This window comes from Carcharhinus amblyrhynchos, unplaced genomic scaffold (assembly GCF_965287045.1).
Source record: "Carcharhinus amblyrhynchos unplaced genomic scaffold, sCarAmb.v2.hapA scaffold_385, whole genome shotgun sequence".
Taxonomy (NCBI): Eukaryota; Metazoa; Chordata; class Chondrichthyes; order Carcharhiniformes; family Carcharhinidae; genus Carcharhinus; species Carcharhinus amblyrhynchos.
The window spans coordinates 83,923-106,918 of record NW_027650125.1 but is presented as its reverse complement, the minus strand read 5'-3'; the positions used below and the strand labels follow the sequence as shown (position 1 = coordinate 106,918).

Sequence of the window (22,996 nt, the reverse complement as noted above, 5' to 3'; positions counted from 1 at the left end):
CTAGAAACAGGAGGAAGCCATTTGGCCTTTCTAGCCTGCTCCGCCATTCATTTTGATCATGGCTGGTCATCAAATTTAATATCCTGATTCCCCCACAATATCCCTTGATCTCTTTAGCGCCAAGAGCTATATCTAATTTCTCTTTGAAGTCAGATAACATTTTGGCCTAAACTACATTCTGTGGGAGTGAATTCCATACATTCACCACCCATTTTACACTCTTGAATTTACACCCATTCCAGTAATAATCTGTCTCCCTATTATTGCTGCCAAAGTGGATAACCTCACATTTATCCACCTTATACTGTATCTGCCATGCCGATACCCACACACTCAGCCTATCCAAATCACACTGAAGCATCTCTGTATCCTCCTCACAGTTCACCCTCCAACCCAACTTTATGTCATCTGCAATTTTGGAGATAATATATATGTAATACATAAATAATATGTACAGAACAGGTTTTTTACACAGAGGGCAGTGGGTGCCTGGAACTTGCTGCAGGAGGAGATAGTAGAAACAGATATGGTAGTGACTCTTGACAAATACATGAATAGGATGGGAATAGAAGGGATATGATCCCTGGAAGGGTAGGGGGTTTTTAATTCAATTGGGCAGCATGGTCGGTGCAGGCTTGGAGGTCCGAAGGGCCTGTTCCTTTGCTGTAATTTTCTTTGTTCTTAGTTCTATTCAGTTCCCTCTTCACAATCATTAATGTATAATGTAAACAGTTGGGGTCCAAGCACAGATCCCTGCGGAACCCCACTAGTCACTGACTGCCAATCAGCAAAAGACCCATTTATGCCAACTCTTTGCTTCCTATCTGCTAACCAGCTTTCTATCCATCTCAAAACATTACCTACAATCCCACGTGCTTTAATTTTACATAGTAGTCCGTGAGATCTTGTTGAAAGCCTTCTGAAAGTCTGAATAAACCACGTCCACTGGTTCTCCTTGGTCAACTCTACTAGTTACATCCTCAAAAAATTCTAGTAGATTTAGCAAGTATGATTTCCTTTCTGTAAATCCATGCTGACTGTGTCTGATTATCCCACTGCCTTCCAAATGCTGAGTTATGAAATCCTTGATAATGGACTCCAGCAACTTTCCCAGTATCGATGTTAGACTCACTGGTCTATCGTTCCCTGTTTTCTCTCTGCCTTCCTCTTTGAATATTGAGCTTACGTTTGCTACCCTCCAATCTGTAGGAACTATTCCAGAGTCTAAGGAATTTTGGAAAATAACTACCAATGGATCTATTATTTCCAGGGCCAGTTCCTTCAGTACTCTGGGATGAAGATTATCAGGACCTGGGGATTTATCCACCTTCAATCCCATCAATTTCCCCAAAACCATTTCTCTACCAATGCTGATTTCCTTCAGCTCCTCACTGAAACTTATTTCTCTCGGAACTTATAGTCCATTATTCATGTCTTCCTTTGTGAAGACTGAAACAAAATACAGATTTAATCCCTTGGCCAGTTCCTTATTCCCCGTTACGAATTCTGGTTGTAAGAGACCCACATTAGTTTTTCTTTATCTTTTTCTCTAGCTATCTGTAGAAACTTTTATATCCAATCCTGAGGAAGCATTTTCACCTGATAGATTTACTGTTAAAGCTTTTATAATTTGTGTGGCCAATGGCTGCCGTAATTTGTTGTCAGCCAAAAGAAAACAGAAATTGAATTGATTTCAGCGAGATGGGAGAATGATTAAAGCCTCCGCAGCGAGGGACTCGGCCAAACACCAGAGACGTGGGTTCCTTACCTTAGAACGATGATGAATGAGTGAGTTTTATTTTTAATTTGGTGCTCTGCAGGAATAATGAACTTCCTTCTCATATTGTCAAGCCAGGCTTGTCTGAATGCCAACTCTGTGATCAAGTGAAAGGTTTACGGCCTCTGGGTGTGGGACCATTGGCAGACTTGCTCTGGATTATCCTTGCATCCTAAATCTGTACAATTAGCCCAACTTCTCATCCTCTCCTAGGTCCTCGCTCCGATAGCTGTCTCCTCCTCGCTCTTAGTGTAGTTACTAACACACTCAGGATTATTCTGCAATTGCTGCTCAAATACAGAATCACATCGAACAGTAGACATTGTGTCACTGTGTGTTCTGTGTGATGTTCCCATTCTAATAAAACTGAACAGACCATAGCCTGTGAGTAACACCATAGGAGATCAGTTGGTCAGGGAATAATTCAATATCATTAAGCTAAAACAGCCAAGCTGATCACACATTGGTTTGTACCACACATCTCACATTGCGTTTGCGCAGAGTGACTCCCCCCCATCAGAAGTCCTTGCTGGAGTTTTACCGCCTCGTCTTCCCCAGAATTGGGGCAGGCGGGGCTCGCAGAACAGCATTCCCTGTTGGTCTCAGGTGGGGATCTTACAAACCTTGGGTGGGCATGCAGTCTCCATCTCCTACCCAGATCCACATCTCCCCCTATCTCCTCCTCTCTCTTCTGTACTTCCACTCCACTAATCTCCTTTCTCCTCTCTTTCTCTGTCCTCTACTTTCTTCCCCATTCTTTTCTTCCCACTTTACTCCACCATCCTCCTCCTCTTCTCCTCTCTCTCTCTCTCCCCCTCTCTCTCTCCCCCCCCCTTTTCCCTTCCTCTCTCCCCTCTTTTCCCTTCCTCTCTCCCCCCTTTTCCCTTCCTCTCTCCCCCCCCCTTTTCCCTTCCTCTCTTCCCCCCCCCCTTTTCCCTTCCTCTCTCCCCCCACTTTCCCTTCCTCTCTTCCCCCCCCCTTTTCCCTTCCTCTCTCTCCCCCCTTTTCCCTTCCTCTCTCCCTCCTTTTCCCTTCCTCTCTCCCCCCTTTTCCCTTCCTCTCTCCCCCCTTTTCCCTTCCTCTCTCTCCCCCCTTTTCCCTTCCTCTCTCTCCCCCCTTTTCCCTTCCCCTCTCCCCCCTTTTCCCTTCCCCTCTCCCCCCTTTTCCCTTCCCCTCTCCCCCCTTTTCCCTTCCTCTCTCCCCCCCCCTTTTCCCTTCCTCCTTCCTCCCTCCCCCCTTTCCCTCCCCTACCACTCTCACTGTGTTGATGGTTCTGTGTTGTGCGTTTTGGCTCTGGACCAGCACCTTTCAAGTGGAGTTGGACTGATTTTCACCTCACAAGACAGGATTGACTTTCAAAATAAAGCCTGATTTTAATTGACAAACGGTTGCCGTCTGTCAGTCGGTAATTGTGTTGAGTTTTGATGCCACGCAGTGTGTCAGGGATAGACCTTTACTGGGTTAACTTGCAGCTTGCGATGTCTGTTACCCCTCATAAAGTACATGTTTGGATTCTGTCCCAGTGTATACTCAATATGCTGCATTCAATTAAACTCCCATACAAAGGATCACAAACCCTGTGGAGATTTTAAGATATTCTTTGCGTTAGCTTGAGCTTCAGTTTCCTCCTTGGACTGTTCAGGGTGCTGAACCTTCAGGGACCCCCAATGGATTCCGAGTTGCTCAGGGTGCTTTGGTGCTGCGCCCTGTTTATGTCACCAGTGTTTGCTCAAATTGCGGAGGTTGGAAAGATCAAGGTTCTCTTCACACCTACGGTCTGTAAGCTGAAATGTGAGGCAGGGCATTGCGAGAATCGTTGTAAAAAAGGCAATATTACAACGGTTTACAGTGACAGTAGCCCTTCCGATACGGCCAAGACTGGATTCCGAGTGTGTGAGTAACTAAAAACCTATTTGAGATAGGAGGGGGGTGGGGGGAAAGGGAATTTTATGAAGCTTTCCTAAGCTCAATGGACTTCTCGATATAATTTACTCCATGTGGCTGGGCAGATGGGACTGTACAATTTGATTTATTTTACAGATGAGAGGAAAAAAATAGTTTCCATTGTAGCTTGTGTTGAGGAGTATTCTCTTTTGTTCCATTCCAGATCCTGTCCCTTTCTCTGCCCCCCTCAACTCCGACTACTCCTTTCGAAGCTGAACTGAATGTAAAACTTTCTGCAGGACTTGCAGAAAGGCCGTTTTTCTGAGTGGGTTTGGAGGGAATCTTCTCGCTGCTGGTGTTGCAAGACAAAGGCTCAGTAAAACAGGGTGATGGATATAAACACGCATTTTACAGACTGTTGAGATCCAAACAGTAAATGTTATTTTCTCTGATGGCCCATATTTGATAGAAACTCCCTGGGATCAGAGCCAGGATCCGTTACCCCTTATTTATGGTGTTGATGTCAGATCACAGTGTGTACCAGGCACTTTGTGCCTAATCTTTGACAGGACATTTGTTTGGTCTCTTGTTAACATTATAGTCTCTGCGCTTTTTGGTTTAAAAGATGTGTTACTTTTAGGGTGGAGAGCGAGGGAAGGAAGTACGATTCATGCAAAGTATTTTCCACCCAATCGACTATTAAGAAACCATTAAGTATTAACTCTTTTCTGCAACTCCTGTCGAAACTCCGTGTAGATGTGCTGTTCCCATAGTGAGCTTATATTTCTCTGTGTGATGGCTGGTTGCAGCTTTGATGCAGCCATGTGTCGGGTTAATATTACAACGTAAGGTGTGTGTAGTACAGGTGAATGTGGCACGATGCACAGTGTCATTCTGGTGGACACTTGGCGCAGTGATACCCTTTTAAGAGGCGTGCGGGGCTTTCACTTCATAAAAACAAAGTAATGAAGGATTGACCAGGCTCCAACCTCTTCCCTCGAGAATGATTCTGACGCACAGTTGGCCAATCGTTCAGCAAACTGGAGCGATTAGCCCGTAGGGAGAGAAATTGTTTATACAATGAGTATTGTCAGAAAGACTCTCTCTGCCTGGAACTTGTGTTCCGCAGCATGTTGGCAAAGCAGTGTGGAGAAGTGAGCTTCAGTCTCTCTAACCTCTGTCTGACATGACTGGAGAATGCAGTGCTGTCAATGACTGTAAACATTGGTTTGATTCAGTTCCCACAGCTCTCACTAAAACAGACCCAAGCTGAGGAGGGGGCTGTTGGAAGGAATATGTGAGAACGTGTAACACTACGATGACATTTTTTTCCCAGTGACAAGAGGAGTAATTGCAGTGTGACCGAGTTTACATTGAGAGTTCCCGACAGGAATGTGGACACGGGAAGATTAGAACAGAGGGACGGGATTTTCTGGCGTTCCCGATGGTGGGATCTTCAGCTTCTGCCAAAGTCAACGGAGATGTGAATAACACGCTACAACCATCACAGAAAGACTGGAAAATCCCAGCCCAGTATTCAATCCCAGAATTTCCTGGTCCAAACTGGAATGTCACCCCAATTCCCCCCCCCAAACTGGAATCTCGCCCAATTCCCCCCCCCCCCCGCCCCCCCCAGCTAGAATCTCGGCCAATTTCCCCCCCCCCCCAAACTGGAACCTCGCCCAATTCCCCCCCTCCAAACTGGAACCTCGCCCAATTTCTGCCCCCCCCCCCCCCCAGACTGGAATCTTGCCCAATTCCCCAGAAGGAGAATCAAATTGAATTGATGTCCTTTGACCTGCATCGATAGAGGCATGGCTGATTGACAGGGTTTTATCTTAAATATAAACATATGAATCAGGAGCAGGAGTAGGCCACTCTGCCCATCAAGCCCACTCCACCATTTAATAGGATCACAGCTGGTCTGACTCTATTCTCGATCGGCATTCCTGCTGACCCCAATAACCTTTCACCCACTCGCTTATCAAAGATCTCTCTAGCTCAGCCCTAAAACATTTAAAGATTGTGCTTCCACTGCTTTCTGAGGAAGAGAATCCCTCAAAGAGCCCCAACCCTCCGGAAGAAAACATTTCTCCCCGTCTCTGTCTTAAATGTAGGGATATGTGGGTAGAGCTTGGGTGGGATTGTGGTCAGTGCAGACTCGATGGGCCAAATGGCCTCTTTCTGCACTGTAGGGTTTCTATGGTTCTATGAAAATGAACGACCTCTTATGGTGGGGCTTCTAGTTCTACATTTTTCCACAAGGGAAACATCCTCTCCCCATCAAGCCTGCCGAGACCCCTCAGGATGTTATATATTCAATCAAGTCACCTTTACTCTCCTAAACTCCAGCAGATACAAGCCTAACTTCTCAAACGTTTCTCCATAAGACAACTCAGCCATTCCAAGTATTAATCCAGGAAACCTTCTCTGAACTGCTTCCAATGTGTATACATATTTCCTTAAGTAAGGAGACCAATGCGATATGCCAGATGTGATCTCACCAGTACCCTGTATAACTGAAGTATAACTCTACCCTTGTACTCGGTTCCACATGCAACAAACAATAACTTTCTATTGGTGTTGCTTATTACTTGTTCCCCTGCAGCTAATTGTTTTGTGATGCATGCACTAGGTCACTCAGATCCCTCTGCATTTCAGAGCTCTGCAGACTCTCAACATTCAAATAATGTTTCCTTTTCATTTTTGCTGCCCTTTTGGACCATTTCACATTTGCCTACATTATACTCCATTTGCCAGATCACTGCCCATTCATATAACCTCTGTAACCTCCTAACATCCTCTTCACAAATCCATTTCCTATCTAGCTTTGTGTCATGGGTTTAGACATAGCTCAGCACAACATTGAGGGTCGAAGGGCCTGTACTGTGCTGTACAGGCCCTTCGACCCTCAATGTTGAGGCCCTATGTTCTAAATTTAGCAACCATGCTTTCAATCCCTTCGAACAAACCATTTATATAAATTGTATAAAGTTAAGGCCCCAGCACTGACCCCTGGGACACACCACTTATTCCATCCTACCAACCAGGAAAAGACACCTGATCAAAGCTTTCTGGAAATGTAAGTACAGCATATCCACTGGTTCCCCTTTATCCAGAGCACATGTGACTCCTTCAAAGAGCTCCAATAAGTTGGTTAAATAAGATTTTTCTTTCACAAAACATGCGAATTCTGCCTTGAATTTTTTCATCTACCCTGCTTTAACGTTCTGACTAATATTTACCTTACTAATATGAACAGATATTAGGCTAATGGGCCTGTTGTTTCTTGCCTTCTGTCACCCTCGCTTTCTGAATAAAAGAGATACATTTGCTCTTTTCCAATCTAAAGGAATTTTCCCCAGAGGGCAGGAATGTGAACCTCTGTAATTGTCTAACAGGTTTGAGTTCTTTCAGCTTCAGTTGTAAGAGTGAGGACTGTAGTCACACACTTCCCTCCCTCCTTCCCCCTCCCTCCTTCCCCCTCCCTCCTTCCCCCTCCCTCCTTCCCCCCCCCCCCCCCCCCACCGACCACTTTCCAAAGCAGAAGATCCTATTGTAAGGGGTGTGACCACCTCCTTGTACAAAGTTGAGGTAACTTTCTCCCTCCCTGATTTGTCGCAGTGTCTGCAGCTCAGCCTCCAGCTCAATCACTCTGAACCAAAGCTTCTCCAGACACATACCCTTAGTGCAGGTGAGTTTGCCCCAGGTCACAGTGTTATCCAGGACCTCATACATGCTGCATGCCTGATACCTGTAACTCCATCCTTAATGCATTTTAATTATTTTGTTTGATTATTTACATTCACTTTATTTTATTAGCTCTACACAAGTTCTCTTGTAATGTTTTAAATCTTAGGAAATGAACAGACCTTAACAACTTCCCAAGCACTCACTCCAAGCTGCTAGCTCCTCCCTCTACTGTAGAGAAAAAAAATTTTTTGCACAGTGAGAACGTTAGAAAGAGTAAAGAAGAACCTCATTCCCCTCCTCAGCTCAGCAAGCCCTCCTCCCCTCGCTCCCTCAGCTCAGCAAGCCCTCCTCCCCTCGCTCCCTCAGCTCAGCAAGCCCTCCTCCCCTCGCTCCCTCAGCTCAGCAAGCCCTCCTCCCCTCGCTCCCTCAGCTCAGCAAGCCCTCCTCCCCTCGCTCCCTCAGCTCAGCAAGCCCTCCTCCCCTCGCTCCCTCAGCTCAGCAAGCCCTCCTCCCCTCACTCCCTCAGCTCAGCAAACCCCCCTCCCCTCGCTCCCTCAGCTCAGCAAACCCCCCTCCCTCGCTCCCTCAACTCAGCAAGCCCTCCTCCCCTCGCTCCCTCAGCTCAGCAAGCCCTCCTCCCCTCGCCCCCTCAGCTCAGCAAACCTACAGCAGTCTGCTGAGGTCCTACTCGATGAGGTGGAGTTGTCGGTGTTGGACTGGGGTGGGCTCAGTAAGAAACCTCACAACACCCGATTAAAGTCAACAGGTTGATTTGGAATCACGAGCTTTCAGAGCACTGCTCCTCCCTCAGGTGAGTCACTTTAAGCTGGACTCTAACCTGATGATGTCGCACTCCCTGTCAATGAAATGTGGGAGTTTATATCCTTCAGTTATTAAAATTCCACCTACTTTTCCCGCCTTGTATTGGGGGGAGAGGTGAGTTGGGTGTAGGGCGGGGTGGGATGGGGATTGGGGGGAGAGGTGAGTTGGGTGTAGGGTGGAGTGGGATGGGGATTGGGGGGAGAGGTGAGTTGGGCGTAGGGCGGGGTGGGACGGGGATTGGGGGGAGAGGTGAGTTGGGTGTAGGGTGGAGTGGGATGGGGATTGGGGGGAGAGGTGAGTTGGGTGTAGGGTGGAGTGGGATGGGGATTGGGGGGAGAGGTGAGTTGGGTGTAGGGTTGGGTGGGACGAGGATTGGGGGGAGAGGTGAGTTGGGTGTAGGGTGGAGTGGGACGGGGATTGGGGGGAGAGGTGAGTTGGGTGTAGGGCGGGGTGGGACGGGGATTGGGGGGAGAGGTGAGTTGGGTGTAGGGTGGAGTGGGACGGGGATTGGGGGGAGAGGTGAGTTGGGTGTAGGGCGGGGTGGGACGGGGATTGGGGGGAGAGGTGAGTTGGGTGTAGGGTGGAGTGGGACGGGGATTGGGGGGAGAGGTGAGTTGGGTGTAGGGTGGGGTGGGATGGGGATGGGGGGGAGAGGTGAGTTGGGTGTAGGGTGGAGTGGGATGGGGATTGGGGGGAGAGGTGAGTTGGGTGTAGGGTGGAGTGGGATGGGGATTGGGGGGAGAGGTGAGTTGGGTGTAGGGCGGGGTGGGACGGGGATTGGGGGGAGAGGTGAGTTGGGTGTAGGGTGGAGTGGGATGGGGATTGGGGGGAGAGGTGAGTTGGGTGTAGGGCGGGGTGGGATGGGGATTGGGGGGAGAGGTGAGTTGGGTGTAGGGTGGAGTGGGATGGGGATTGGGGGGAGAGGTGAGTTGGGTGTAGGGTGGAGTGGGATGGGGATTGGGGGGAGAGGTGAGTTGGGTGTAGGGTGGGGTGGGACGAGGATTGGGGGGAGAGGTGAGTTGGGTGTAGGGTGGAGTGGGATGGGGATTGGGGGGAGAGGTGAGTTGGGTGTAGGGTGGAGTGGGATGGGGATTGGGGGGAGAGGTGAGTTGGGTGTAGGGTGGAGCGGGATGGGGATTGGGGGGAGAGGTGAGTTGGGTGTAGGGTGGAGTGGGATGGGGATTGGGGGGAGAGGTGAGTTATTGTATCTGTCTCAAGCCTGCTCATTGATCCAGGATTGGGTATCTGTGTCAGGCTGGTGAGAGCAGAACAGTTGCTGAAACTCCAGGTTGTTGGCTTGTGTCGCCACTGCGGATTGGAGTGATTTGCTCAGATAGCTTTGCCCTCACTATGCTGCCATAACTCCAGTGTTTGGCTCCAGAAAGGAGAGGCAGTCATCTTGCAACCGTGTGTTCACCACCTTTGAATCATTGGCTGGGTGTCAGAAACTCAGTAGAACATAAAAACATAAGAGCTAGGAGCAGGAGTAGGCCATCTGGCCCCTCGAGCTTGCTGTGCCAATAAGCAGAGGGAAAAGACCCTAGGAGAATGTGTAGTTGTTCCAGAAGATTCACACCAGGTCAGAAATGACAGAACCCAGCAGGAGAAAGAGATAGGAAGGAGGAGTGACAGACAGGAAGAGATACATGACATTGTGCTGATCACAAATTTTATCTCACGCGCCTGGCAATGGAACTGTCCTTCTAGAAAAATCGGTCTCCTTTGCAGATTATGTTCCATTCATTGCTAATTCTCTCCACTTCTGGAAGCACAGTCTTTACTGGATTTGATTTATTATTGTCGCATGTATTAATATGCAGTGAAAAGTATTGTTTCTTGTGCGTTATACAGACAAAACATACTGTTCATAGAGAAGGAAAGGAGAGAGTGCAGAATGCAGTGTTACAGTCATAGTTAGGGTGTGGAGAAAGATCAACTTAATGTGATGTAGGTCCGTTCAAAAGTCTGACGGCAGCAGGGAAGAAACTGTACTTGAGACGATTGGTACATGACCTCAAACTTCTTCCCTGATGGAAGAAGGTGGAAGAGAGAATGTCCGGGGTGCGTGGGGTCCTTGATTATGCTGGCTGCTTTTCTGAGGCAGCGGGAAGTGTAGACAGAGTCAATGGATGGGAGGCTGGTTTGTGTGATGGATTGGGCTACATTCACAACCTTTTTGTAGTTCCTTGAGGTCTTGGGCAGAGCAGGAGCCCAGACGAAGCTGTGATACAACCAGAAAGAATGCTCTCTATGGGGCATCCTTTGCTCCAAATGGGGACTCTTTGAGCACCTTAATCTTTTATTTGTGAACTGGAGGCAGAATACATTAGGTCATGTGACTGAGGCTGGTCCTGTCTTTGGTCAACCCTTTATTCATAGACAGTAATCAGCTGTTTCCCTCTCACATTCTGACACTTCTTCCCATTTAACTTAGCCCAGACTGGGATTGGGAATGAGCCAACCCTGAATCTTGTTGCTGAGTAATAGAAAAAAATCCCCACACTGCAGAAGGAGGCCATTCAGCCCATCAAGTCTGCACCAACAACAATCCCACCCAGACCCAATCCTTGCATTTACTCTGCTAATCCCCCTGACACTACATCTTTGTACTGTGTCAGGAAACTGGAGCACGCAGAGGAAACCCACACGGACACAGGGAGAATGTGCAAACTCCACACAGACAGTGACCCAAGGCTGGAATTGAACCCAGGTCCCTGGTACTGTGAGGCAGCAGTGCTAACCACTGTGCTGATGCAATGCAGAGTCACAAAATCTTTCCCAAAGGTTGGGTTAGGGTGGGAGGGAGCAAAGGAAAAGTCTGTCTCGAAAGCTGCACCGTGCAAGTGATTTTAAGTAGATGACGGAAAGAACTGTGAAATGTGTATCCAGGCTATTTGATGTCTGGAAGCTTATTTAATCAATTAGCTTCTTTGCAAGAGGTTCCTGCACCATTCCTTGGTTTGTTTTAACATTTTCTACATAAAGTATTTCATTTCAAGGTTGTTCTTTTTGTTACAAATAGCTAGTGTTCAACTCAGTCAGGTTAGTGTCAGGCAATGAACCTTAAGAGCCTGCTGCTGAAATATTAAAGGATATATCCCATCATTTTGTAAGGTCAAATCACTCCCTGAGCTACATTTCCATCTCCTGTTCCATCCGCTCCTGGTCCCTCTGGGAAATCTGCCTCTGTTATTACACGGCTGAGTTATTGCTCCCTGAGTTCTTCAAAATCTATGGACCAATGGAAGCTTTTCATGACCCAGAACGCAATGTGTTTAAAACATCATTTTAAATATTGATGTGGGACACAGATTTGGCTTTGTGGCACCTCCCAATCCCACTATCGGGAAGGACAAGGGCAGCAGATACCTGGGAACACCATCGGCCGGAGATTACACTCTGAGCCATTCACCGTCCTGACTTGGAAATATATCACTGTTCCTTCATGGTCATTGCCTCAAAATCTTGGATCTCCCTCCCTAAGAGCAGCAGTTCGAGAAGCAGCTCATCACCACCTTTCCCAGGGCAACTTGGGATGGACAATAAATGCTGGCCCAGCCAGTGACGCCCGTGTCTTGTTAAATAGAAAAACAAATCCCCGAGCGCGGGACGGGGGCGCTGTCCCCGAGCGCGGGACGGTGGGGGGGGGGGGTGTTGCCTCACAGTGTCGGAGGTCATAATGAACAAACAGTTCGCTGACTCTTGAGGACTTTGCTGTTGTGTATTGGAGAATTGACACTGGAAGCACATGGTGGCACAGTTCTTAGTGCAGCTGCCTCACAGTGCCAGGCATCCGGGTTCAATTCCTGGCTTGGGTCACTGTCTGTGTGGAGTCTGCAAGTTCTCCCCGTGTCTGCGTGGGTTTCCTCCGGGTGCTCCGGTTTCCTTCCACAGTCCGGAAGATGCTGGTTAGGGTGCATTGGCCGTGCTGTATTCTCCCTCAGTGTACCCGAACAGGCGCTGGAGTGTGGCAGCTGGGGGATTTTCACAGTAATTTCATTGTAGTGTTATTGCAAGCCTACTTGTGACACTAATAAATAAAAATTAAACTTTAAGCATTGAAGTTTAAAGGGTGTTTACAGGGTGATGTTCACTCTAGGCTGCTTCACTCTGGCAGTTTCCTGCCCTAGTCACCTGTGCCATCTGGCCCGCTGGATGCCTGAATGTATTAACACATTGTGCTGAGTGCAGCTACCCAGAATCAGTGTTAATATTGTGGCGACGTGCCCTTTTAGGGGCAAGCTCCGAGGGGGACCTGTTTAGCCGATCGGGTCTATGTGCGTGAATCCTGAAGATAAGCGTGTGTTTATCTGGTGGTTGGGGATCTGGAGCCGTATTGTACCATCGTCTTCACATCACTCTCTGTACATAGTTACTTATCTTCATAAACTGTTCATTCATCGCTCTACTGGGGGTGGGCATTACAAGCTACGCTATTGGAGATCATTCAGAATGCCTTCCTGCTGCAGAAATCAGAGGGCAAACCTTGTGACAAAGCCTTTCTGCAGCAAACTCAGTCAGCAGTCTGAGCCTCTCCTTATGAAACTAAACCCATTCATCTCTTACATGGAGCAGTGGGTGCAATGCACCAAGCCCCTGTATTATTGTTTAAGGTTAATGAAATCGGGGCAGGGAGGGTGCTGGGAGAGAAGCAGGGGGTAATCCTATTGACATTGTGTGGGGTCTGACCTTTAGCCTGATAAGGAAGCCTGACTTCTCCAGATGCCCCCAACTCCAAACCTTTCGAGGAGCTTGTGGAATTAGTCAAGGGACATTCTCACTCAAAGCCCTCTAATCGAGAACCCTGACAAAGGATCATCCAGACTCAAAGCATTGCCTCTATTCTCTCTCCACAGAGGATGTGAGACCTGCTGAGGTTTTCCAGCATTTTCTGTGTTTGGCCACATGCCAAAGGGTGGTGAATCTGTGGAATTCATTGCCACAGAAGGCTGTGGAGGCCAGATATTAAAGACATAGATTGGTCATGGATTGGTAAAGGGATCAAGGGTTACGGGGGAAAAGGCAGGACAATGAGAAACATACCAGCCATGATCGAATGGTGGAACAGACTCAATGGGCCGAATGGTCTAATTCTACTCCAATATGTCAAGGAAATAGCAGTGTTCAGATTTGGAAATACTGCAGGAACCATTGCAGTTGTAGTCACCTGAGAGAGAGAGTCGTGTATTCTAGTTTTCAAATCATATAATCATTTATAAGGATGTGTGGCTTGTCAGGGTTATGATTTAAAAATTCCCCGGGTTTAAAATGCCTGCTTGCAGCACTGAGCCCTGATTCCATTTCCTGCAATTAATCACAATTTAATGCATTCTTCCCAAATTACAACACTTCATGTTCTCATGGCAGCAAGCACTTACAAAAACAATCTCCCAAACCTCGCCTCACAAACTGCCTCAGTCCTAAAGCACGCAGCAAGTAGTCTGAATGTTTGGACCTCAAATTCCAGTTCCCACCACTGCAGATGATCAAGGAGTTTGCTCCCTTTACAGCACAGAAAGACTCCATTGTCCTGAGCCCAGTGCTGCCACATTGCAGCTCTTTTACATTCCATTACCCTGTTCCTTTATGTTCTTCCTTTTCAAACACTTATTTCATTCTCCTCAGAATGATAGCTCGATATTCTCGATAAGCATTTCCTGCGTGAAGAAAATTCGAACTTGCCCTCTGTTCCGGGAGTGATAAGGCTCAGTCTGTTCTCCTTCACACCCATTCAACAATCATCTTTCACAATGAACCCTCAGAGAATACTTTCTCATTCAGAAACCTTCCATTAGATGTTCACTTAACCTTCAGCTTTTCAAGCTTAACTTCATAATTATAACTTTCATCCCTGCATTAATTACGGTAATTATTATGCATTTAGTTACTGAATTGAGAGGCTTTTCACTTCTTCATAGTGCTGTGGAGTGTTTGATGGGGGGACAGTGTAGAGGGAGCTTTACTCTGTATCTAACCCCGTGCTGTACCTGTCCTGGGAGTGTTTGATGGGGGACAGTGTAGAGGGAGCTTTACTCTGTATCTAACCCCGTGCTGTACCTGTCCTGGGAGTGTTTGATGGGGGGACAGTGTAGAGGGAGCTTTACTCTGTATCTAACCCTGTGATGTACCTGTCTTGGGAGTGTTTGATGGGGGGACAGTGTAGAGGGAGCTTTACTCTGTATCTAACCCCGTGCTGTACCAGTCCTGGGAGTGTTTGATGGGGGGACAGTGTAGAGGGAGCTTTACTCTGTATCTAACCCCGTGCTGTACCTGTCCTGGGAGTGTTTGATGGGGGGACAGTGTAGAGGGAGCTTTACTCTGTATCTAACCCTGTGATGTACCTGTCTTGGGAGTGTTTGATGGGGGGACAGTGTAGAGGGAGCTTTACTCTGTATCTAACCCCGTGCTGTACCAGTCCTGGGAGTGTTTGATGGGGGGACAGTGTAGAGGGAGCTTTACTCTGTATCTAACCCCGTGCTGTACCTGTCCTGGGAGTGTTTGATGGGGGGACAGTGTAGAGGGAGCTTTACTCTGTATCCAACCCCGTGCTGTACCTGTCCTGGGAGTGTTTGATGGGGGACAGTGTAGAGGGAGCTTTACTCTGTATCTAACCCCATGCTGTACCTGTCCTGGGAGTGTTTGATGGGGGACAGTGTAGAGGGAGCTTTACTCTGTATCTAACCCCATGCTGTACCTGTCCTGGGAGTGTTTGATGGGGGGACAGTGTAGAGGGAGCTTTACTCTGTATCCAACCCCGTGCTGTACCTGTCCTGGGAGTGTTTGATGGGGGGACAGTGTAGAGGGAGCTTTACTCTGTATCTAACCCCGTGCTGTACCAGTCCTGGGAGTGTTTGATGGGGGGACAGTGTAGAGGGAGCTTTACTCTGTATCCAACCCCGTGCTGTACCTGTCCTGGGAGTGTTTGATGGGGGACAGTGTAGAGGGAGCTTTACTCTGTATCTAACCCTGTGCTGTACCTGTCCTGGGAGTGTTTGATGGGGGGACAGTGTAGAGGGAGCTTTACTCTGTATCTAACCCCGTGCTGTACCAGTCCTGGGAGTGTTTGATGGGGGGACAGTGTAGAGGGAGCTTTACTCTGTATCTAACCCCGTGCTGTACCAGTCCTGGGAGTGTTTGATGGGGGGACAGTGTAGAGGGAGCTTTACTCTGTATCCAACCCCGTGCTGTACCTGTCCTGGGAGTGTTTGATGGGGGACAGTGTAGAGGGAGCTTTACTCTGTATCTAACCCCATGCTGTACCTGTCCTGGGAGTGTTTGATGGGGGGACAGTGTAGAGGGAGCTTTACTCTGTATCTAACCCCGTGCTGTACCTGTCCTGGGAGTGTTTGATGGGGGACAGTGTAGAGGGAGCTTTACTCGCTATCTAACCCCATTCTATACCTGTCCTGGGAGGTTTTGATGGGGGGCAGTGTATCTAACCCTGTGCTGTTACCTGTTCTTTGTGCTGTGGAATTCAAATATTGCTGGACCCAATACCAAGATTACAAAGCTGGAAACTAATGGGAAATTCCAAATCTCTACCACATCCCATCAAACGCTTCCAGGACAGGTGCAGCACAGGGTTAGATGCAGAGTAACGTTCCCTCTATACTGTCCCCATCAAACTTTCCCAGGATAGGTACAGCACAGGGTTAGATACAGAGTAAAGCTCCCTCTACTCTGTCCCCATCAAACACTCCAGGACAGGTACAGCACGGGGTTAGATAGAGAGATGGGGGTGTGACGGTGGCACAGTGGTTAGCACTCTGCCTCACAGCGCCAGGCACCCAGATACGATTCCCGGCTTGGGTCACTGTGTGTGCAGAGTCTGCACATTCCCCCCATTTCTGTGTGGGTTCCCTCAGGGTCCACCAATTTCCTCCCACAATTCAAATGTGCGGTTAGGTGGATTGGCCATGCTAAATTCCCCCTCAGTGTACCTGAACAGGCTCCAGAGAGTTGCGGCTAAGGGATCTTCATAGTAACTTCATTGCAGTGTTAGTGTAAGCCTACTTGTGACACTGATAAATAAACTTTCAACTTTTAAGAGTAAAGTTCCCTCTACACTGTCCCCATCAAACAGTCCCAGGACAGGTACAGCACAGGGTTAGATACAGAGTAAAGCTCCCTCTACACTGTACCCCCATCAAACACTCCCAGGACAGGTACAGCACGGGGTTAGATACAGAGTAAAGCTCCCTCTACACTGTCCTCCCATCAAACACTCCCAGGACAGGGACAGCACAGAATTGGAGAACCATCATTTGGGAGTTGAGATTGGAGTTATGTTGTGTGGCAGTATGATGTGTAATTGCCTCAGGTTGGAATGTTGTGGAGAATTCTTTGCTGCTTTATCAGTCTGCCTCACTCCACTATTGGGATATTGTCTCCTACTTTAATTATCTTGTAGACTTTCTCTTCTCACACCTGGTGCCTTGTAGCTTTGCTGATATAATTCTCCATTTAGCACCACTTTGCTCAGCCGTTTGGAGTTGTTTTGAGTTCAGGGTCCCAAGCCAGAGCCGGACTGGAAGCTGCCTGAACTGAATACAAGAGGTTTTACTGGCAGTGGAAATGGGGATTGTTTAGTGTGTGATTGACTGAGTTATTGCCATTTTACTGTTCCCCTGCTTTCTATCAGCTTACACTCGCTACATATTAAATATATATCTGTCCGAGTGTATTAGAGAATTTAAAATCATGGTGTGACTGTTCCCTCTCATAATCTCTGCAGCATCTGTTAAATATCAGCTTTCCGACAGAGTCTCCTTCATTTAAACTGCAGAAATTCTATACCCCCCACCTGTGCCTGGCTCCTGCATCGTTCTCCGCATTGTGTGGGGTTCCTACACTCTCATCCCTCCACCTAGACCTTGCTTCTAATCCAGTTCAGGCTGTAATAGAACAAAAGTGTTTTTTGATTAAAGTATTTCCTGAGCGTATGAATTTGCAATAATGTTTGCCCTTTTCACCTGTCCCTAATTCTCTGAGTGTTCATTGTGGCTAAGAGCTAGACCCCCGGGTATTGAGCAGGGGGTGGGTGCAAGTTATTGGGAGTGTGGCAGTCACACTATGGGGAACAGATGGGGCTGGATAGAGAAAGGGTTTGCATTGGTTGAGGAGTCTGGGCCTAGGGGGCCACAGTCTAAAAAAGAACAGAGCGAGTGTTTTAGGAGCCAGGTTAAAGAATGTTTCCATCTCTGCAGGACATTTTTGAGTTTGAACTCTCACACTTGATGCTGGGTCAATTGTGAATTTTACATCTGAGATTGATAGGTTTTTATTAACCAAAGTTATTAACAGTTATGGAGTTAGGTCACAGTTCACCATGATCTCACTGAATGACAGAAGAGACTCGAGGGGCTGAATGACCTCCTCCTGTTCCTGTGTGTAACACAGGCTTCCATAGAACAATACAATCCCTACGTGCCCGAGCAGGCCATTCAGCCCATTAAGCCTGCACTGACTCTCTGAGCCGGTCCTCTCTCCATAGCCTCACACATTTAGCATGGCCAATCCACCAAACCCAGCACATCTCTGAACTGTGGGAGGAAACCAGACCACCTGGAGGAAACCCACGCAGACACGGGGAGAATGTACAGACTCCACATAGACAGTCACCCAAGGGCAGAATTGAACCCGGGTCCCTGGCTCTGTGAGGCGGTCGTGCTAACCACTGTGCCACCGTGCCCTCCCTCCTTGAGTGGAGGACTGGAGATTCACCAGTTTCTGTTGAGCAAAGAGTCAGCAGCTTCCAGGGGGATATAATCTCAGTGTGGTTGGATTGTTCCTGATGGAGTTAACCTGTTTCTAATGCTTGGCTTCTTTTCTTCCAGTTCTCTGTTTGCTTCAATGCCAGAATGGAGGTGTGTGCGTACGAAAGGATCGTTGCCTCTGCCCCTCAGGATTCACTGGAAAGTTCTGTCAGATCCCCTCTCCATCTGCTGGCAGTCAGGTTGGCGCCAGTTTACCCACAGGAGATCCAGGCTCAGATTCCCACGCGAAGGTGGAAACCGTGTACACTCTCCCTCTGTCCAACCAGCAAATTCCAAACCAAAGTAAGAGGAATTCCTCCCAACACAAACTGTTGTTTCATTTTCTGCAGCAATCCTTTGTTGTTATTTGTTAGATCCAAACTCTAGCATAAAATAAGACTGGAAATAATATTGCCTATGCCCTGATGCCCATCACACCAACATCCCATTCCCTGCTGTTTCAACTGTTTCTATTTTAATACAATGCTCACAGGTTCCCTTGGTGGGCTGAACCTGATCAAGAACCGATCCATCTCTGTCTGAAAGACACTCCGTGAACTGGCCTCCACTGCCCTCTGTGGCAAAGAGTTCCACAGGTTCACCAGGAAATCTGCCGTCCTTTCCTGGTCTGGCCTACATGAGACTCCAGAGCCACAGCAATGTAGTTGACTCTCAACTGCCCTCTGAAGTGGGGGAGCAACTACTTCTTTCAAGGGCAATTAGGGATGGGCAATAAATGCTGGCCCAGCCAGCGACACCCACTTCCCATGAAAGAATTTTGAAAAGTGAGTGTATCGGGGAGAACCTGAAGATGGTAAAAGCAGCGTGAGCAGATTCCATACAGGGTGCGATGATCTAACACATCGAGATCAAGCTCCTGACTTCCTGGTAACTGAAACAATTCACTGAAAGTTCTGGATCTTTCCGTGGGTCAGACTCATTGACTCCAAAGCTGATTCTCCCTGCTGTACTCACCCCGATATATTGTTAAGATTCTTTCATGGGATGTGGGCGTCGCTGGCAGCATTTGTTGTCCATCCCTAATTGCCCTTGAATGAAATGGCTTGTTCGGCCATTTCTGAGAGTCAACGAGAGGCAACCACATTGCTGTGGCTCTGGAGTTTCGTGTAGGCCAGACCGGGAAAGGATGGCAGATTTCCCAATGAATCTATGGAACTTATTTCCATAGAGACTGTGGAGACTGGGTCATTGAGTGTCTTTAGAACATAGAAAAACTACAAACAGGCCCTTTGGCCCACAAGTTGTGCCGATCACATCGCTACCTACTAGGCTTACCTATAACCCTCAATCCTATTAAGTCCCATGTACTCATCCAGAAGTCTCTTCAAAGACCCTATCGAATTTGCTTCCACCACCACCGACGGCAGCCGATTCCACTCACTCACCACCCTCTGAGCAAAAAACTTACCCCTGCCATCTCCTCGGTACCTACTCCCCAGCACCTTAAATCAGTGTCCTCTCGTAGCGACCATTTCAGCCCTGGGAAAAAGCCTCTGAGAATCTACCCTATCTATACCTCTCAACATCTAATACACCTCTATCAGGTCACCTCTCATCCTTCGTCTCTCCAAGGAGAAAAGACCGAACTCCCTCAACCTATCCTCATATGGCATCCACCCAATCCAGGCAACATCCTTGTAAATCTCCTCTGCACCCTCTCAATAGCTTCCACGTCCCGCCTGTAATGAGGCGACCAGAAGACAGAGAAGACAGACTTTAAGACAGAGATAGGTAGGTTCTTGATCAATAAGGGGATCAGGGGTTATGGGGATGAGAAAAGTATCAGCCATGATTGAATGGTGGAACAGACTCGATGGGCTGAATGGCCTAACTCTGCTCCTTTGTCTTATGTTTATCCCTAAAGGACATCAGTGAACCAGATGGGTTTTTCCAACAATCAGCAATGGTTTTATGGTCATCAGTAGATTCTTAATTCCAGATATTTACTGAATTCAAATTTCAACATCTAATTTGGAGCTAGGTCCCTAGAACATTACCCTGGGCCTCTGAATTACTAATCCAGTGACAATACGACTGTGCCACTGCCTCCCTGGTTTTACAATAGAGTTTAGAATTTTTTTAGAGTTTATTTATGTGTCACAAGTAGGCTTACATTAACACTGCAATGAAGTTACAGTGAAAATCCCCTAGTCGCCGGTGTCTGTTTGGGTACATTGAGGGAGAATTTAGCATGTGCACCTAACCTGTGGAAGGAAACTGGAGCACCCAGAGGAAACCCACGCAGAGACAGTGATAATGTGCAGGCTCCGTACAGACAGTGACCCAGGAATTGAACTCGGGTCTCTGGCGCTGTGAGGCGGCAGTGCTAATCACTGTGCCATCCTTATTTAACATGCTTAGTTCAGAACTGAGCTGTCTTTTGTGGTTTATTCACAATTCTTGTTATTTTGGAATGAATTTCTGGGGTACTGAGATTTTCCCATTCTTCCGGAATGAATGATTGATCTCCTGGTCACTGCCCCGAACATTTCAGGACAAAATCACCGTGACTTTAAATCAAATTGTGTTTATTTCCCTTTTGTTTGTATATTTTAATATCAGAGGGAAGTTGTGGGAGTCTGAGACTGGGATTTGGGAATGGGACTCGGTGTGGGTGGGGTTGAAATGTCTGGACAGAGTCTGGGATACTTGGTATCAAACCCATTCACCGTCCATTCTCCCAGAAGCTGGGTTTATTGTCCAGATAACGAGTTGTAAATTTCCAACACTTCAGTTTTATTTTTCATTTCCTATTGATTATGAAGAAACTGTTGAAAGGCTGTCATTTATCACAGTGCTAGTGTGAATTTGGAGCTCAATTGGCGAGAGTCAGCTCAGGTTTATAAAAGGCAGGACAAGCCTGACTAATTTAATTGAATTCTTTGTCTAAATTGTTGACAAAGAAATAGACCAAAAGATGAATGTGAATCCAATAGTTTTGTCTCTTTTACTCCGCAGGTGCGTCGGTCCACCTTGTTGTCTAACGAGGGACATGCACACGGTGGGTCGTGCGTAGGCTGCTCTTGGATGTTTCGAGAGTGGCCTAGTACTTCGCGTCGTTTGTGTGTGCTTAAACCTGGACCAGCAGATGGGCACCACAACAGCTCAGTGACTATCACTGCTAGCTGTGCAGATACATGGATTTGGGCCAGTGTCTGTGGGAGTTTGCGCATTCTCCCTGTGGATGCATGAGTTTCCTTGGGTGCTCCAGTTTCCTCCCACACCCAAAGATGTGCTCTTAGGCTGATTGGTGTAACAAATTGTCCCTAAATTATTCTCCCCTGAACCTGGTTTCCAATGGGGGTACCTTACGCGTACACGCGGGTCAGAGTAGGTGTAGGAGAATGCTTTATTAAGATGGCGGCGCGGGCTCATTGGGCTGAAGGGCCTGTTTCCCATGCTGTGTTGTTCTTTGTTCTTTGTCAAATGATGTGTGATAAAGTGCCGTGCTGGAGCATTGTTTTAAGGCCTGTGTTTTAAAGGGATTCAGTGGCCCAGCGACTGAACAACAAAAATTGGGAGAAAGTCGATGGCTCCTGAGTTGGAAATATCAGGGACCTTGTTCAAAATTTAGGTACGACCATGTAGAGAAAGTCATCCAAGTTTGGTGATATCCAAATAAAGAGGTGTGGCTGCCTTGAGCAGGAGAGAGTGAAGGTTAGAGATATGCAGTAAATATATTCCTGACTGGGAACTTGTGACCATGAATGGCAATGGAAACTGAATAAGTCACAGGTTCCAAGAGGAAATTACAAAGAGGAAAAATATTAAATAGCAAAATAATTGTAAGGGAATAGAATGAAGTTAGAGAATGAAATTGGTACAGCGTCACAATAATCCACAGAATGCCAGATCACGCAGCAATTCAATTATTTTATAATTATTGATGACACTAAAGTCAATGGAGTTGTGGACAGTGCGTAAGGATGTTGCAGGTTAGAGGGACATAGATAAGCTGCAGAGCTGGGCTGAGAGGTGGCAAATGGAGTTTAATATGGAAAAGTGTGAGGATTTTCACTTTGGAAGGAGTAACAGGAATACAGAGTACTAGGCTAATGAGATACTTGGTAGTGTTGACGAGCAGAGAGATGTCAGTGTACATGTGCGTAGATCCCTGAAAGTTGGCACCCAGGTTGATAAGGTTGTTAAGAAGGCATACGGTGTGTTAGCTTTTATTGGTAGAGGGATTGAATTTCGGAGCCATGAGGTCATGTTGCAACTGTACAAAACTCTGGTGCGGCCGCACTTGGAATATTGTGTACAGTTCTGGTTGCCGCATTATAAGAAGGATGCGGAAGCATTGGAAAGACTGCGGAGGAGGTTTACCAGGATGTTGCCTGGTATGGTGGGAAGGTCTTATGAGGAAAGGCTGAGGGACTTGAGATTGTTTTTGTTAGAAAGAAGAAGGTTAAGAGACGACTTAATAGAGACATACAAGATGATCAGAGGATTGGATAGGGTGGACAGTGAGAAGCTTTTTCCTCGGTTGGTGATGGCTAGCACGAGGGGGCATAGCTTTAAATTGAGGGGTGATAGATATAGGACAGGTGTTCGAGGTAGATTCTTTACTCAGAGGGTAGTAAGGGTGTGGAATGCCCTGGCTACAACAGTAGTGGACTCACTAACATTAAGGGCATTTAAATGGTCATTGGATAAACATATGGATGATATTGGAATAGTGTAGGTTAGATGGGCTTTAGATTGATTTCGTAATGTTCTACGTTCTATTGCTAGAGGGATGGAGTTTAAAAACAGTGAGGTTATGTTGTAGCTGTATAAGGTGCTGGTGAGGCCACACCTGGAATACTGTGTACAGTTTTGGTATCCTTACTTGAGAAAGGATATACTGGCACTGGAGGGGGTGCAGAGGAGATTCACTAGGTTGATTCCAGAGTTGAGAGGGTTGGCTTATGAGGAGAGATTGAGTAAACTGTGCTATACTTATTGGAATTCAGAAGAATGAGGGGAGATCTTATAGAAACATATAAGATGATGAAGGGAATAGATAAGATAGAAGCAGGGAAATTGTTTCCACTGGCGGGTG

General features: G+C 47.3%; 1 protein-coding gene across 1 annotated transcript in view; it reads left to right on the top strand.

Moving 5' to 3' along the window:
* Positions 1-3,354: 3,354 nt before the first annotated feature.
* LOC145339294 (latent-transforming growth factor beta-binding protein 4-like) overlaps positions 3,355-22,996 on the top strand; it is a gene marked incomplete at its 3' end in the record, with an annotated part of 103,507 nt that continues 83,865 nt past the window's right edge. Inside the window, exons 1-2 of the mRNA XM_080183717.1 lie at positions 3,355-3,670; positions 18,013-18,234. Coding sequence (XP_080039843.1) covers positions 3,445-3,670; positions 18,013-18,234 — 448 coding nt within the window. The remainder of the gene's footprint in view (positions 3,671-18,012; positions 18,235-22,996) is intronic.